This window comes from Vidua chalybeata, chromosome 3 (genome assembly GCF_026979565.1).
Source record: "Vidua chalybeata isolate OUT-0048 chromosome 3, bVidCha1 merged haplotype, whole genome shotgun sequence".
Taxonomy (NCBI): domain Eukaryota; kingdom Metazoa; phylum Chordata; class Aves; order Passeriformes; family Viduidae; genus Vidua; species Vidua chalybeata.
This window is the reverse complement of record NC_071532.1, coordinates 79,605,703-79,624,105: the sequence shown is the minus strand read 5'-3', so window position 1 is coordinate 79,624,105 and position 18,403 is coordinate 79,605,703. Positions and strand designations below refer to the sequence as shown.

Genomic DNA, 18,403 nt, shown 5'->3' with positions numbered 1-18,403 from the left:
CTTGATAAAATATTAAGATACTTGGACATGAATTAGTCTATGAGCCAACGGTGTGCCAACTAAAGAAAACTGTGTCTTGGGCTACATTATAAGGACTGTGGGCAGCAGGTGAAAGGAAGTTATTTTTCCTTTCACTTAGTGTTTCTAAGGACAGATGTGGAATATTGTGTCCAGCTTTGGACACGCCACCTGAGGAGAAGTGTTGAGAAACTGAAGAGACTCTGGTAGAGAAACTGCTAAGCTGGTCAGTTATAGGACACTGCATTGAAGGTTGAGGAAGGTGAGTTTGGTTTAGCCTGGCAAAGAAGGAAATTGAATAGCACCTTATGATTTCCTGAAAGGCATTTGCAAAGTTCATACAGCTATACTTTTTATAACAGCTGATGGAAAACAAAGGACAGCAACAAGTGCTCACTCAAGTGGTCAGGTTGGACTTTGAGAAAAGCTTTGCTAAGAACATATGCAGCAGTGGAAGAGGTGGAACAGTGGAAGCCAGGAAGGCTGTGGAACTTTCTTGTGAGATTTCCAGAACTCTGCTAGACAAAACTGTGGACAAATTTATCTAGTGTTTTTAGCAGTCCTGCTCAATGTGAGAGGTTGATCTAGATGTCTGTGACTTGATTTTTGTGTGTTGGGCTGAATTGCTAACATAAGGATAGTCATCTACAGCCAGGTAACATGCAGGTGAGTATTTCACTACATGTAAGTAGTGTTACTGTCAAAATGGATACAAAATTGCATCATAAATAAATGAAATCTGGACAATTGTTTTTGTTTGGAATTTTTTCTGCATGAGCTTCTGTATTATCTAAATTTTTGTCTTCCATGCTCAATTTTCTGTAGCTTGAATTTCCTTATTTTACAAATGTTGGTTGTTTTACACCAAAAGGCTGGTTACTGCTTTTTCTGAAAGAATGGCATGGAGCCAAATAAGCTACTTAGCAGTAAAATGAGAAATTGCTTATTGGTTTATAGTGATTACCACCCAATATATACAGCTTTGCATTGAGTTACAGAAATATGGTCAATGTAAGGGGAAGGGAAAATATTGTGAAACTCCATTTGAATTTTGCAGGAGGACTTTACATGCCAGACTTCAAACTGGGCCTGGAGGTGATAGTGAGCAATCTGAGTTACCTCTGACAAATTTCTGCTTGTTAGTGGATTTTTTGTTGGATATTGTTTCTTTGGTAAGAATTCCTTTTTTCATTACTAACATTGGGATTCTGTATATTTATGGTCTGCAGAAATACTGTATATGCTTTATTAATTGCTTTTCCTGAAAATATATTGACATAAATTGACATTAAGAGAAGTTTTTGGTTCATTGTATGATTCTTGATAGACTGGTTAGACATAACTGAAATTATTTTTATGATGCTTATGCCTGAAAATTTTAGTCTGTCCTCATTTTCTTTCCTGTGTATTCATTTCAGGTATAGTCTTTTGTAGTTTGATATGCTAGTTTAAATGTGCAGCTTTCTTTTAAGAATCTTTTAAATGTCATGATAAGATGTATCTTCGTTTTCTGTTGTCACTGCTTAATCTAGCAAAGACTGTTGGAACTGTTTTTTCTATAGCTGTCTTTCCTCAATTCTTTGCTTTCTCATTTCAAAGCCTACTAGAAGTATGAGAGTGCTGTGTCAGGTATGGCAATCAGCCTGTTCTTCCTTTGGCTCTTAACTTATCTTTCATTCTTAAACTTTTATCTTAAGATTAATAAAGTAATATTAGCTTTCTTCAGCCTTCTTATGATGTTTTTAAATGTATTTGTTGTGTAATGAACAATATGCAGTAGTTTGAAAAAGAGCTAAATATATTTCTATTTATTTGTTACCCAACTTTAAGTTAATTTTGTGAATATTTTTTAGTAAAGCATGTATTTCTTATTCTTGGACATTAAGATATTTTCCTTTTTTCATGTTCTGTATGTTTAAAACAGAGTTAAGCAAATGATAGGTAGCTCTGTTATAGAAAATAAATCTCAGGGTGGAGTTTGGTGTGACAATTAACAAGTTTTTATTATTACTTTACTACTCCTATTACTAGGAGACTTACATTGAAATACAGACAGAACACTTGCCTCAGCTGTTGCTCAGGATGATTTCTGCATTGACAAGCCATCTTCATACTTTGCACTTGTCTGAGCTTACTGATTCTCTCAGACTCTGCTCAAAGATCCTTAGTAAGGTTCAGCCTCCATTACTCTCTGCTGGTACAGATGGTATCCTGCAGCTTCCTACTGGACAGAGCAGCTCCATCAAAGAATGGGAAAATAAAAAGGTAACTGATTAGGTTTTGCATCTTCCAAAATTACTTCTTATGTGGAAAAAAGAAATGGGTTTTGTACAGCCTGTGTTGAACACCCTAGAAGTCTTTGATTAGGTTTAGATATCACAATAATATGTGAAACCTGGGTAATCAAGATAACTCATAATTGTGGTAAAATTTCTTGATTCTTAGGGGTTTTTACCCAGATAAAATATTATACATGTATAAATCACTTCAGAATCAGGGTCTAGGAAACAACTAATCAACTAAAGTTTGTAAAGCACTTGAGGAGTATCATGAAGTAAAATAACTAGACTGAAAAGAATTCACCATTTTGGTTAAACATTAGACATCTCACCCAATTTATGTGCATTGGTTTAATGCCCATCACATATTTTACTGTCACTGTTCAGTTCTTAGAATAATTTATTAAAGAAATAAAATAAACCAACCAGCAGCTATTTCTCTTTTAACTTGGTCCACTTTGTTCTATGCAGCCATGGCTCTGTGAGATATGTTAAGTGACATGCCCTGAAATCCTTGTTTTCCAGCTGAAGAAACTTAAGGAACATCATAGAATAAATTAGGTTGGAAGTGACAGTTGCAGGGCACTGCTAAAAGCAGGGCTGATTTCAAAGTTAGATTTTACTTTAAAGCTAGGTCATGTCACTCAGGATCACATTTGTTTTAATTTTGAATATTTCTAAGGAGGAAGTTACCACGACTTCTCTGTACAGCCTGTTTGTTTGCACTGTTATTTAATCAGAATTTCCATTGTTGGTGCTTGTGTTGGTTGCCTTGTGTTCTTTCACTGTGGATTTCTCAGCATATCTCCATCTTTTCAACTGCCTAGTGGGAACTCACAGAGAGCAATAGAGCTATCTTCACCCCCTCCACAACTTTTAGCTTACTTTTAAACTGAGTAAATCCAACTCTCTGAGCATTCCTTCTTACGTCAGGAGCACCCGTGGTGACTTTCCATTAGGCATACTCAGTACATCAGTGTTTCTTTTGTACTGATGAGTGCAAAATTGGACACAGTATTCTGGTTGTGAATCTGAGACTGCTGAGCAGAGTGGATTAATTACTTCCCTTGATTTGGTGACAGAACCTTTGCTGATATGGTCCTAGATGTGGCTGGTCTGCTTCACCAAAGGAGTCCACTGCTGGCTCACATTCCCATTGTCAACTAGGACTTCAGCATCCTTTATTCAGGATCCTATCCTTATTCTTTCTAGCTAATTGATACCTGCCTTGTTTTGTTATTTTGTTAGTTTGGAGTTTTGTTTTTTTTTTTTTTTTTTCTGAATGATGTTGCCCTTTGAATCTTCAGTGGCCTTCTGTTTCCAATTACAACTGTCTCTTATGTGGCCGTGGTTTCTCTTAAGAGATAGTGAAATGATTTGCCATGCTTCTAATCACTTTTAGATTGTATTTTGTAAAATTGGGTCATCATTTATGTCTCTTCAAGCTTTCTAGTACCTAAGTTTCACTGTTTTCTGCAGTAATATCTCAAATTTCTATTCTTATTCCATCTCTGGTAAAGCAAGACATTATTCACTGTAAATAATAATGGCACTGTTTTTATTTATTAATGAAAAAGTTTTTCATATTATTACATAAGGCTCAAGTTCTGTATTTAACACAGGTAGTGATTAGAGTCAAAGCAACTTCTGGGCCTATTAGGTCTCAGGCAACATCTGCCATTGCTGGTAAAATGCAGGATTGGAAGTAAGTGAGCACCTGCATTTAGGGCCACTGATGGATGCATTTCTATTTCAGTTGTTTCCCTACCTCACATTCTCACCAGGAAACAGACACTATGCTACCAGTTACTACAGCTGTAGAGGGCTAGAGCAGTGCAAAAAGCCACTGGGGGTGCTTTCTGAGTAAAAGCTATTCATCTATTTATATTCTGAATTATAAGAAATTAAGACATATATGTCATGAAGAACTGTTTTTGTTGCAGCAACCTCTCTTTCTCATTTTGAGGAGATGATTTATTTTTATTGTAGTTGCAAATGATTAGTAGTTTTTAAATTAAAAGTTTATATCTTTTTGTAGTTATAACTTTGTATTTGATGGTTTATGATGCTGTATAAATTAATAATACCTATGTCTATGTATTTCAGCATTCTTTCATAATAGAATAGAAATAGTTATTATGTGAAGAAAATGTTAAAACCAATTATATTTAAATATCTTTCTTGATAAACAATTTTTTTAAATGTTAGCTTAGTCTGGCAGGCTTACAGAAACACCAAATATCATTTTGCATAAAATGTATTTGTATGAATACATTTACAACTCTGGAATAAAATTGTTGCTTTCAAACAAAGACATAATAAATATTGTTTTGCTAAGACCTAAATAATATATTTTGAACAGTCATTAAACTTTTATATTGCTCAGGTGCCATCAGTGTCACTTGAAAATCCTAGTGATGTGTTTGAAGATGGTGAAAATCCTCCAAGCAGTCGATCATCAGAAAGTGGATTCACTGAGTTTGTGCAATACCAGGCAGATACAACTGATGACATTGACAGAGCACTGAATGAAGGTCACGGTGCACCTGGCATCCCTATTGTTGGTAGCACATCCTCAGAGACTGAGACAGCATCAACCGTGGGTTCTGAGGAGACCATTGTACAGCCTCCTTCCATAATGGCACAAGGGACAGCAACTCGTAGTGGGAAGACAATCCAAAAGACTGCAATGCAGTGCTGTTTGGAATATGTCCAACAGTTTTTAACCAGATTTATCAACCTGTATATCATTCAGAATAATTCCTTGTCTCAGCCCTTAGGGGCAGAGCTTCCAGTAGACCCCACTAGAGCGCAAGGACAGAATACAAAATGGGACAGAGAATCACAAGATGATGCTAAGGTGAAGAAAACAAAGAAGAAAACACCGAAAGAATACCTTCCTGCCTTTATTGCTGCTTGTCAGCTCTACCTTGAATGTTCGAGCTTTCCCGTTTACATTGCAGAAGGAAACCGCACTTCAGAATTACATCCTGGGAAGCCTGAAGTTGGTAAGCTGCACTCTCATTTGTTCTTTCTTTTTAAATTATAATTATTATTTTTCTGCCAAAAAAAATTTAAGCAATACTATCATGTTTTGTGTGTGTTACTGTTTGCTGTTCCTCTCAGAAATCTAAGTTTTCTTCTGTGTCAACTGGCTTACTTTTGGAAAGTAAATTATTTTGTCATAGATTTTTAAGAATATTGTTGGTATGGAATTTGGCAGTAATTAATATTGGGGTGAAAAATAAAAATTATGCAAACTGAAGCCTGAGAGTAGAATCTAAATTGTTGAGTCTTCCTCTTTACTGTATGGATCCACAATGTTTTCTTTGTCATATAGCAATAGCCACAGCTCACATCAAATATGTTTTTGCTTCCTTTTATCAACTTTGGATTGATGTGTGCTTGATGACTTTGGCAATACATGGAAATTGCAAGCTACTGTCCAATAAAAATCATACCAGCTAAGAAATTTAATTAATTCTACTTTGCTCCTATTAAAGGGACAGTTCTTGCAAAAAATTATTCTATATTTCCATTAAGAAACAAAATAAAAAGTGGTGAGTTTTGGTGAGATATGGATGTGTTCACAGACAGATGAAACTATTCAGATATAGACATGATTAAAACACTGACAGTTATGGATTACTGTAAATTGTGACATTTTAGGATGATCAATGCTTTTTACAGTTTGTAAAGCCTTCAATTTACAGTTCCAATTTCGGATCCACTTCTGATCTGCAGTCTAAGAGTTACTTCTTAGAATGTTTTCATGGTGGATATGTTTGGAACATGCAAGAAATAGTAACACTAATTTTGGCTACTGTCACAGTCAGCTCTGTTTTGTTTTTTTTTTTTTTTTTCCCTAGGAAACTTCGTAGTTGCAGCTTTTTGTTCTTATTTACAATTTTCAAATCAAGGCTAAGTGGTGAGCAGTGCTTGGAGAGGAGTAGTTTCTTTGGTTTTGGAAGCAAGCACGCTAATTTAACATGACTGGTTCTGTTTGTGGTTTTTAAGATGTGTTGTTTATGTCTTCATTATAGGCAGGAGCAGAGCATATATTTGACTTTGTAACATTCAGACATATAAAATATTTGTCTGTTGAAGGCAATTTGGTTTTAGCTGTTTATTAGTATGACAACGCCAAAGATCTGCTACCTTTTATAAAAGATCTACCTCAGAATATTTGTGCTTTTATAGCATGACCCTGAAAATGCTAGATGTTCATTCATTTCTCCCAAGCAGCCTACAAATGAGTGTTGTAGACTCAAAGACTGAAATGTCAGCTGTTTGCTTATCACTTTTTGGTGCACATAGCACTTGCTTATTGTAGGGCAGAGAGCCTGTAGAGCTTGAGTAGTATGCACCTTGTATGAGGGCAGTGCTTCTAGGAATCCTTTTCACTTTCAGGAAATGTCTTGGATTTGCATTTCTTGTTCATCATCTGAACGTTCCTATTTGTGAAATATCATTTGCAGTCTATTAAACAGTGTAACTTTGAGGAATAAGCGTAAATTGTAGGTGGGTAAAACCAACAGGAAGGATTTTGTTCCAAATGTAAACATCTGTTGTATTGAATGTTGGAGTACATGGGAATAGTTCTGGGCCTACTTCCCATAGCAGAGAATTGCACTGGAACAGAGGATGGAAGAAGGTAGTTTCCATAATTCTCACACTACCCTATCTATTGATATAAAGCTTTTATACTGCAGAAGAGGCTGTGTTTGTTGAAGGGTTCCTAAATTTGGAATGTGTTTTTGAAGGCTTGTGTTAATGATGTGACCCAATAGCTCTTCATCACTGGTCAGTCTGTTTATTTAAGGGAGACAAGTTAATCTGATATTTAACATAATTGTCCTGTAATTTTGCTGTATGCCAAATTTCTCAGCTATCTTTAATTGAAGAAATTAAAAAGGGAACTGAGTGAAGCTGAAAACAATGGTTGTGTCTGTACACTCTAGGACATAATATGGAATTGTTAGGTATATTTAGACTCCAGTGGAGCTGTGGATATAAATTAGAAATTGCATCATTCTTCTCTTGATTCTAAAAGGCTGCTGTATTTGTACCTATTAAATAACATTTCTTCACTTGTGTCTGGTTCTAGATGTATTTGCCTTTTTAGGAATGTGATTAGTGGAGTCCTTTTGAAGTTTAAGAGAAGTTACTTTGGTATCTCTAAAATGAAAGGGTGCAGTATTCACTTGGAGAGTTGACTGTGAACTTTGGAGAAAGGCCCTTCAGCCCAGAGTATGGCTTGATAAAGTGAGAGAACAGTAAAACAGGGGAAGCAACCACCTACAATGAAAGCAGAGTATGGTCTAATAGATCATAGCTCTGCACCAAACCATCAATTTTCACAGAGACTTCTATTTTTAAAATGTTGCCAGGCAAATCTATTTTTGTCAACTTAAAAATAGTCTGCATATATATAATGTATTACCCTAGGCTGTATAAAATTTATTACAGAACTATTCCAGACTGCTATCTAGAGTGTTAAAATTTGATTGTTGGTGAAGAATTTTGTGAAGAAAAGTGAGTGAAAGGATGTGCTAACTATTAAAAATCCAGTTTTGCCTAAAGCTGAAAATCATCTGAAATAATTTCCATAAATTTTTTATCATCCTTGTTAAAATTTTTCTATTCATTTTTGATTTCTAAATGTTTGAAGTGATACAGTATTGCATTCTTAATAGGATTATTTTAAGGATACATCAGGAAATATCTTCCTCTTGCATACATTTTCCTAAATGGGCAGATTGGAATATGAAGGGACAATTACACATATAATTATGGAATACAAGAGGAAAAATCCATAATATTCAGATTGTTAATTAAATATATAATCTGTGATTTTTTTTTTTTCAGACTGTGAACAAGTACAGCCTCCACTGTGGCTACAGACTTTAATGAATGCTTGCAAGCAGGCAAGCAATTTCAGTGTTCAGGGTGTTACTATTTCCCTCGTGATGGACTTGGTTGGATTGACTCAATCCGTTGCTCTTGTCACTGGAGAAAATCTAAACAGTGTGGAAACTGCTCAGCCTCTTAGTCCTAACCAGGGAAGAGTGGCTGTTGTCATCAGACCTCCTCTTACTCAAGGCAATCTGAGATATATGGCTGAAAAGACAGACTTCTTCAAGGTTAGATGCAGTATCTCATTGCTGTTTTCTTTTGACTTTTTCTGTCTGGTGAAGAATAAGTCTTGGCCCCTTTACCATCCTTGATATGCTAAAGCAAATTTTCTTGCTGAATATTTTGGTAACATTTGTAACCTGTGTTAGAATCTAAATTAAATACCCAGTGTTTTCTTCCTGCAATTCTCTTGTGGACCACTTGAGTGAAATTCCTTGTTTAATTGAATATTTTAAAGATATAAACAAAACCTGATTGAATAGCAGCATTAATCAGCAAAGGTATGAAACTGAGATGTGTATAATGTAGGACTATGGTAAACAATTTTTGCATTTGTGTAATTTATGTAAGAAACCTTTTGCAAAAGATAATCAGTAGCAGGGTGTATTATGTATTTATATTTCTATGAAAATTTATTTTTGTTCTGACTCCTTAACAGGAATTTTTTTGTGTAAGTTATTGCAGTGTTTTGAACAGTTCCTTCTGTTCATACAAAAGGAACCATTTTACAGATAGTCTCTTGGTCATAGGGTGTCATCAGATGTGATGTCTCCTATTGTTGCATAGAGCAAAACAAGACATGATAGTCATTCACTTTTGTCTCTTGCAACTTTTCTTTTCATTTACAAAGCATATAGCTTTAACTCTTTGGGACCAGCTGGGTGATGGAACTCCTCAGCATCATCAGAAGAGTGTGGAGCTCTTCTACCAGCTGCACAACCTCGTCCCATCTTCCAGCATTTGTGAAGATGTTATTAGTCAGCAGCTGACTCACAGAGACAAGGCAAGTTGCTCATGTATTTACTTAAAGATGAGTAAAGTATATACAGAAATATATTTAGATAAAGGACTTGGTCCCTCAGAGGAGGGTATAAATAACTTCAATATTGAAAGAAACATTGCCTTACATTGTTTCAAATGTTATTTTAGGTCTGTGATGAGTCTCTAGTTACATGCTAGACAATGGAGGTTTTTCACCATTCAGCAATAGACATGCAGGAGACTTTCTCTCTTATCAAAGTCATGTGATGCTTCCCAATACTTAAAGCATGTGCTTAGTTTTTGCTGTTGTTAGTAGGAGTTCATGTCATGACAGGGACTTTACTTATTTTTTTTTCCTCACCTAGAAATTTGTTTCACGTAGAGGCTGTCAATTTGGCATTCAACTTGAGGCCTTTTTAGTGCTTTTAATTTTAGGTATATGAGCTATTTTCACAGCTTCAACAGTATGAATAGCTTGCTTACACATTCTAGCAACTTGTGGTTTTGTTACTTCAGGAGTGCTTACCTTTTTGCCATTCTACCAGAGTTACCTGGTCAACAAGAGTGAATGTGAGCCAGTCTGCCAATCAGTGCAGTTCACAGCTTGCCATATTGTTGAAATTGGTGATGATTTTTAGTGTCACTTAGGCTGGCCTGTAAACTGCTGTGACTGTGGATGTAGAACTTGCTCATTTCTGCCTACCTTCTGGAGAAAACAGTAATTTCTTACATCTTCACAGCATGGATTGCAAAGGCTTACGTGGAGTCATCTCTGTTAGGGAATTGGTATTTTCACTCTATTCAGTAAGTGTCAGTGTATTATTTTGTGCAACTGTATACATTTTGCAGCAGTCTTGTAGATTATTTTCCTGTGAGAAGCATATTTTTCTAAATGCAAGTGATGTTTGCTTTACTTCCTAGAATGCTGCTGTCTCTTTTGGTTTTTGTTTTTGGTGTGGAGAGGTTGTTCTATTTTTAGTTTGTTAAACACAAACTGTTTGTCTTTTTCGTAATTTTCATAGCTTTTACCTAAAGTTTCCATTATTGTGGCAGATATTGCATAGTTAAGAAGCTGTTGCAAAGCTTCTTAAGTTGTATGATGGAAACTAAATCTGGAAGTATGCCACATTGTTAGTGGTTTTAACAGTTTTTAGTTTTGTCTGACATGGTTAAAGGTAAATATACCTACTGTTCATGTTCTATAACCATATATTCTAACAACAAACAAGTGAAAATCTTTGTCCTCTTGTCTTTGCTTATCATCTAGTAATTTAGTTTAAACCCTTATAGTACTTGAAGTAATTTTGATTATTTATTTGGTGTAATTGTCCTGATTGCTGTGCTTTGTTCACTCCTACTAATGCTTATTAGCTTCCTTGTCTTTTGGGTGAAGCTGCTTTTATACATGTGTTCAAGTCATATAATGACATTTACTGTTGTTTGCAGCCTTGCTGGAATAACTCTGCCTGGATCAACCTCAGTAAAGAGAGAAACAGAACAATTATTACTTTACACCATTTTTTCCGTTAAATATCCTGAGCTGGACTTCAGTGATCCTTGTGGGTCCCTCCCATCTCAGGATATTCTATGATATTCTACATATTATTACTATGACTGTATTAGTCATTATGAATCCTTTGGGCAGTAAGTATGTCCTGTTTGTCCAATTTGTTCCAGAGTTAAATTTTACATGTTAGTGAAGAGCTCAATCTACATATCTAGCTAGAAAATTATTCTGTTTCTTTCTATGCAGTAATGGAATGAAAATAAGTTGACTAGAAAGAGACAGGCTAAACTTTAAAACTAAGGCAAGATCAAGATAGGAGGTAATACTTTCATGGTACTAAATTGCTCACAGGCACCTACTGTTGGCTATTACTGCTTTTAAGACTAAAAAATAGTACTTTAACACATAATTAAAGAAGTTAATTTCATTATATCTTATATTGTTTAGGATGCTGTATGACTTTCTTTTTCCAGTTCTTATCAGAAGTTTTACATTCTGACAGATCTAACTTATGGTTTGGTCCACAGAAAGTAAGAATGGAAGCTCATGCCAAGTTTGCAGTGCTATGGCATCTCACACGAGATCTTCATATTAACAAATCTTCTTCCTTTGGCCGCACCTTTGACAGGTTGGTGATTGCAAGTCTGATTCAGTTGAAATAATTTTACTTGAAAATGTTTGACAATATTATACAGCAACATGGGGCGTTTAAAAAGTGAAGAACTACAGTGTAACCATGAGAGGAAGGAAGAAGGGCAAGAAATGAATTTGTGGACAAGAATTTGTGTTAGACAAAATTGTTTTCACAGTGAAGATTACGTTAGCTGTAAATTTTTCCTGGAAGCTATGAAGAGTGTGGGGAAGGAATAGTCACAATATTCATTGACCATCACTGTAGTTAAAATCACTGTGGCCTATATTGAGCTTAATATCTGAGTTCTTGCTGTGTTTTGATAAAAAGAGAAGCAAGAGAGAGAAATCAAAACAGAATTTGAATTATATTAAGTAGAAAGTAACAGTAAAACTAAAAAAACTTAAAAACCGAATTGCAAGCAAGTGCTAAACTATGAGTTCTTTTGTTTAATCTGTGTAAGAGGTCATTTATGGCAAGCAGCAGAGGATTTCTGTTTTGTGTTCTGGTATTGGTATCTTCTTAGAAAAGACTGAAGATCTGGACTCTGAACTACTTTTGTCTTTCTTAGCTAGCACAAATGTTGTGGAAAAGTGTTTATTTCGATTTTGTATTGCATACTTAGCTGAAAGGAGTAGAGTAAAAAGGTTCTTTCTTTGTCTTATGCTGTCACTGCATAAATGGTGATAAATTCTGTGCATACAGCTGAAAGCTTATGAACGTGTACTACTGGAGAATGTAAAACAGTAGGTAAAATTCAGAGTCCAATATATATTTTTTCCATTAGTCTGAAAAGGATTCTCAAGCCTAAAATTGTTAAAAGAAGAAAATGGTTGTGGGAACTGCTGAATTGTCAAGTATATTTCTCTTCTCTGTTCTTGAAGACAAGATCTTTCAATGTTTTCTTTTCCATATATCCTTGTGAATTGGCTTTTAAAATTGTATATTTTTTAATGGCATACCCCTTAAAAGGCAATAAAGGCTTGTTATGCTAATAGCTGTACAAATACTCGATCTTGCTACTATTAGAGCAACTGTTACAACTGATTTTGTTACTACCTCTTCCTTAGACTAGACTGAAATATGAAGAGCAGGTTCAAAGTTTTGATTCCAAATACTGCTTAGTATGGAGTATGTACCAACATTACATTTGTCATATATCAGATTCAAATGGGATTACTCTGTGAGTAGTGTACAATATCCACTAGATTGTTTCTTCTTTCCATTCTAGATCTTTGTTTATCATGCTGGATAGCCTCAATAGCTTGGATGGTTCCACTTGGTCAGTGGGACAAGCCTGGTTAAATCAAGTGCTTCAAAGACATGATATTGCAAGGGTTCTGGAACCTTTGCTCCTACTGCTTCTTCATCCAAAGACTCAGCGAGTTTCTGTTCAGCGAGTACAGGCCGAATGTTACTGGACTAAATCTCCCAATCACCCTGAAGAGGAAAATGAAAAGCAGTTTATGCAGAAGTTCAGCTGCACTGATGGTATGTACACAAGAAGATGATAGGAAGATCCCTAATTTCTTTTGTTTACTTGTTTTGCTTGCTGTTTACATGCAATGTTAAAAACATAGTACAAATTTTGGAGGGTAACGGAAAAAAGTCTTGGAATAGCTATGGCTTATATTTGCATTTGTGTGGTATTTTCCTAATTCAAGTTTGTGTGCCCCCAGTACTGTTTCAGGTTTTATTTTTTTTTTTTACATTAAAATGTTATGCAAGTATTTTTATGCAGAGCATTTTTTCACATCTTACTGAGTCTTGGTAGAACATAAGAATATGGCTTGAAGCTTAACAAAGAACTTAAATATTTTTATGAATGATGTGAGGCTGGCTGAAAACATACCAATAAGTTTTGAAGGTGTTTGCATGTATTGTGTAATTTTAGTTCAGAATTTACTAATTCTGTCTCTTGTGGAAACAAAAGCAGATAAGACTACATAATGTTTCATGGAGAATTACGTTGTTTTGCTAAGGTGTACTGGTAAAAAACAATTTTGCTTTGTTTTTGTGAACATGTCATATGCTTATTGACATATTTTTTTCTTCTGTGGAATGAAAAGACACTACCATGCCTTCATAATTTGAAGTCTCAATAATAGTTTAAATTCTAAATTTTAATTATGAATTCTTATTCTGAAGAACAAAATCTTATATATATATATGCATTTTTTGTGTTTTTCAAGCATTTTCCCACATGCCTGTAAGCCAAGGACAACTTATAATACCTAAAGAAGGCAATGAGAAACAACTTGGTGTGGATGAAATGGAGAACTTCAGCCTGACTGTCAATCCCCTGAGTGACAGGCTTTCCTTGTTAAGTACCAGCAGTGAGACCATACCAATGGTTGTATCTGATTTTGACCTTCCTGATCATCAGGCTGAAATACTGCAGAGTTCTGACTCTGGCTGTTCTCAGTCATCTACTGGAGACAACATCAGTTATGAAGTGGAAACAGAAAGCCTGAGTGCTCAAGATAGCTCTCAGACTCTGAAAGAAGACTCACCTGATGAAATTGTGCAACAAGTAGTTACAGACCTCATATGCAAAGTGGTAAGTGGTCTTGGAGAAGTTGAACCAGTTAAAGACAGTCTGCACTCTGAGGATACTTCATGTAAATTCAGCTCATTGGATAGCTCTGTAGAGGTTACAAAAAGTGATGATCAAAATATTCAAAGTAGCCAGAGTAGTTTACTTAGTAATGACAGCTCACAGTTACTGTCAGCCTCAACTGAGACTGGACTTGAGAGCTTAGGAGACGAAATGTCGAGAAATAACTCTTCACCTTGTATTGCAGAAAGCCAGCAGTCCTTCTCTGATCTTACTCTTTCTTCCACTGAATCAAAATCTAGAAAACATAGCCACAGTAGTATTCAGTTCAGCTTTAAAGGAAAGCAACCAGAAAAAATGTCAGAAAAAGAAACAATTGTTAAAGAGGCTGGTAAGCAACCAGGTGCAAAACCTAAGGTAAAAATAGCCAAAAAGAAAGATGAAGAGAAGAAGAAAGCACAAACAGAAAAGCTTAAACAAACAAATGTCTTCTTTAGTGATGGTCTTGATTTAGAAAATTGGTACAGTTGTGGAGAAGGAGAAATTTCAGAAATAGAAAGTGATGTCGGATCCCCAGGAATGCGAAAATCTCCTAACTTCAATATCCATCCACTGTATCAACATGTGCTGCTTTATCTCCAGTTGTATGACTCTTCAAGGACATTGTATGCTTTTTCTGCAATTAAGGCAATTCTGAAAACAAATCCTTCGGCTTTTGTAAGTGCTATCTCCACTACCAGTGTCAACAATGCATACACTCCTCAGCTTTCATTGCTCCAAAATCTTCTAGCCAGGCATCGAATATCTGTTATGGGCAAGGATTTCTATAGTCACATCCCAGTTGATTCTAACCATAACTTTCGGAGCTCTATGTACATAGAAATTCTTATCTCCTTGTGTCTATACTACATGCGGAGCCATTACCCAACTCATGTTAAAGTAACTTCACAAGACCTCATAGGAAACCGCAACATGCAAATGATGAGTATAGAAATTCTGACGCTTCTCTTTGCTGAGTTGGCAAAAGTCATAGAAAGCTCTGCCAAGGGCTTTCCTAGTTTTATTTCAGACATGTTGTCCAAGTGCAAGGTTCAGAAAGTGATCCTGCATTGTCTGCTGTCTTCTATCTTCAGTGCCCAGAAATGGCACAGTGAAAAGATAGCTGGAAAAAACATTGTGGCTGTAGAAGAAGGCTTCTCTGAAGACAGCCTTATAAATTTTTCTGAGGATGAGTTTGACAATGGTAGTACTCTGCAGTCACAACTTTTGAAAGTACTTCAGCGGCTGATTGTGCTGGAGCACAGAGTAATGACTGTGCCTGAGGAAAATGAAACGGTGTTTGACTTTGTCATAACGGACCTGGAGCACATTGGTCCCCAGCAGCCAATGACTTCTCTGCAGTATTTACATTCCCAGCCAATAACCTGCCAAGGCATGTTTCTGTGCGCGGTGATACGAGCTTTGCACCAGCACTGTGCCTGTAAAATGCATCCCCAGTGGATTGGCCTTATCACTTCTACGTTGCCTTACATGGGAAAAGTTCTTCAGAGGGTGGTTGTTTCAGTGACTCTTCAGCTCTGCAGGAACCTGGATAATTTAATTCAGCAGTATAAATATGAAACTGGATTATCTGATAATAGGTACGTATATGTAGAGGTATAATCTTTTTAACTGAATTTGATTGCTTTGAATTACTTTACTATCAGATTAACTAATTTTTAAAAAATTGCTCTTCTTTTAGGCCTCTTTGGATGGCATCTGTCACTCCCCCAGATATGGTTCTCACTTTACTAGAAGGGATCACAACAATAATTCATTACTGCCTCCTGGATCCATCTACACAGTATCACCAGGTAAACTTATCTGGGTGTCTGAGACTTTCCTATGCAATACATGTCAAATTAAGGACTGTGATTCTATTAGCAGTTATGGAAATCTGGGTGACAAAACCAACAAATATATTGTCTTAGCTATAAATATGGGAGTTTATTGACAATACAAACAGAAAAACAGGTTTCTATGGATGATACTGTTAAGAGAATACTCATATATTTGTTTGCTTCCTTTGGTTGTTTGTTTTTATTATCCTGAAATAACTAAAGTTGAATTCCTCAAGACCTTTAAAATTCCACTTTTTAGAGCTGCCTTCCTTGTGTTCATCTTGCAATATGTATAAACATTATCCTTCTGCTCCTTCTGTGTATTCACAATTTTTCTTTTTAGTCAAGCAGTATTTTTAGAGCTAATGTTCTGAACATAGTGTCTGTTAAGAATTTGGTCCAGGTTCCATAAGAAGCTTTTACCCTGTTTTCTCAGTAATCTTGTTTTTGTGCTTTTTTTCCATTCTTACACTCCTTTGCTTTCCATTCATTTAAAAGTGACTGAAAAGTGGGTTTTGTTCATGTAAATAAATAATTTTGCCTAGCGTATTAGCTAGACTTAAAATTCTGAAATAATTGTTTTGCAAAGGTATAGGCAGAGGATACAAAACTGATTGCTGTAGACATGAGGCCTCCCATGTTCAGAGTACATTTGATATTGGACAACTCAATCAAAAGTTTCTCTATTATTTTAAAAGTCTCAAAGCTGTACATATTGTAAGAATTAATGAAAAACTTCTGAAAAAGAGTTAAGGTTAAAATTCCCACGTTAGGTAAGTCTAAATTTACTCTATTTTCAATATGCCGTTTATGTAGTTATTGTATACTCCTCTTCTCTCCCACTAGCTTTTGGTTAATGTAGATCAGAAGCATTTGGTTGAAGCACGCAATGGGATTCTCTCTATCTTGCATATGATCATGTCTTCTGTGACTCTACTGTGGAGCATCCTGCACCTTGCAGATTCTTCAGAGAAAACAACTGCTGCTGCTGCTGCGTCCATTACCACTATTAACCTTGGGTCAACTAAGGTCAGAACATCAGGGATAGTATAACTTGTTCATTAATACCTTTGTCAAAATAATTTCAATTCCCTTCCCTTAAATCTAAATTGAATTTTTATGCCTTTGTCCTCATCTACTCACTCACCACAAAACCCAGGCTTTTATAGATGAGTATTGAATATGCTTATAAGCTAAAATGTATCCGTTCAATGCAATGTGTCATCTCTTTGCTTTCTGCAGAGAAAATGTTTTGAACATAATGCTGAGGTGCTTATCTAAAGGGGTATGTGTTCTGCTTTCATATTTCAGAATTTGAGGCAACAGATTCTGGAACTTTTGGGTCCAATTTCAATGAATCATGGTGTTCATTTCATGGCTGCTATTGCATTTGTATGGAATGAAAGGAGGCAAAACAAAAATACTTCAAGGACAAAGGTATGTTTATATTACAGTGGTCGCTTCAAGTAGTGCTAATACTTTTAAGTGATTTAGTGTTAGGAAGAAGAAAATTTGGACATTCCAGTGAAAAAAATACAATGAAGTATGGACAATATTTGCATTTCTAATTAGGAACTGTACTGTCAGGGAGGTACCACTTTACAATGGAATAATCTTTCTGAATTCTTCAGGGGAAGAGTAGGTGATACCAGGTCTCTAGATGACCTGTTAGTTGATAAAATTTCAATCCCATGAGGACAGCTGCCTTAGTTTTGGCATAGCCATTGTCTGTGTTGATGATCTGTGACATACATCTGGTTCTTTTAGGTTATTCCTACAGCAGGTGAAGAGCAGCTTCTGCTGGTTGAGCTGGTTCGCTCTATCAGTGTTATGAGAACAGAGACTGTCATACAGACAGTGAAAGAAGTTCTGAAGCAGCCTCCAGCCATAGCAAAGGACAAGGTATGGAAACTGTACAGATCCTATTGATTTATATGATGTCCTCTTGAAGCAGCTTAGAACACTGATGATATGGGTACTTCACTGACAAAGCTGAGCAGCACAATGTGAAAATTTTCCCTATAGCTAAGAGATAAATGAAGGGAACTATAACTTTACAGAGGGATATCTGAATGGACACTTAATATTCTAAATAATTAAGCTATATGTTTAGGCATTGCAGTGACATTGTAACATTGTAAATTTTACCCTGTGAGGGGAAAAAAATGCCACTTCTTTCTGACAACACAGATTTCATATCTTTTTCTAGAAACATCTTTCACTGGAAGTCTGCATGTTGCAGTTTTTCTATGCTTATACTCAAAGGTAAGAAAAGAAACTAAATTTTATTTCTTCATCGGAAAGATGATCAATTTGAATATTTTGCATCTTTTTGTCATAGGATGATGAATAGTCTGTGTAATATAAATAGTGAAGAAAGAATGGGTTTGATCTGTAGGTTTGTTAAAAAAGGTGATTTATTTTGTGAGTTCCATAGTGTTGCATTACCTTTCTTCCCCCACCTAAAAATCCTGCAGGTAATCTGCCCAAAGAAAGCTGATCTTAATTGTGCTCATTAACTCATTCATGCCACTCCAGCTTTGCAATGAAAAGCATGTCTTTTGAGAATGCTCTTCTTCTACCTTCATCTGTTTCTTAATGACTTGATGTAGTAACCTAGTATTAAACGAATCT

At 35.7% G+C, this 18,403-nt stretch overlaps 1 protein-coding gene across 8 annotated transcripts in view; it reads left to right on the top strand.

Annotated features, from left to right (window-relative positions):
- The window catches only part of DOP1A (DOP1 leucine zipper like protein A), a 59,874-nt gene that overhangs the window by 26,639 nt on the left and 14,832 nt on the right, over window positions 1-18,403 (top strand). For 5 of the 8 annotated variants that reach the window (XM_053937030.1, XM_053937032.1, XM_053937029.1 and 2 more), the window contains 14 exons: window positions 1,076-1,190; window positions 1,618-1,647; window positions 2,050-2,283; window positions 4,684-5,305; window positions 8,166-8,440; window positions 9,064-9,216; window positions 11,229-11,329; window positions 12,564-12,823; window positions 13,525-15,529; window positions 15,631-15,742; window positions 16,616-16,798; window positions 17,081-17,206; window positions 17,537-17,671; window positions 17,979-18,034. In XM_053937030.1, coding sequence (XP_053793005.1) covers window positions 1,076-1,190; window positions 1,618-1,647; window positions 2,050-2,283; window positions 4,684-5,305; window positions 8,166-8,440; window positions 9,064-9,216; window positions 11,229-11,329; window positions 12,564-12,823; window positions 13,525-15,529; window positions 15,631-15,742; window positions 16,616-16,798; window positions 17,081-17,206; window positions 17,537-17,671; window positions 17,979-18,034 — 4,407 coding nt within the window. Of the gene's footprint in view, window positions 1-640; window positions 685-1,075; window positions 1,191-1,617; window positions 1,648-2,049; window positions 2,284-4,683; window positions 5,306-8,165; window positions 8,441-9,063; window positions 9,217-11,228; window positions 11,330-12,563; window positions 12,824-13,524; window positions 15,530-15,630; window positions 15,743-16,615; window positions 16,799-17,080; window positions 17,207-17,536; window positions 17,672-17,978; window positions 18,035-18,403 lie in introns of those variants that run through there. The other 3 variants (XM_053937036.1, XM_053937031.1, XM_053937035.1) reach the window with 2 other exon arrangements.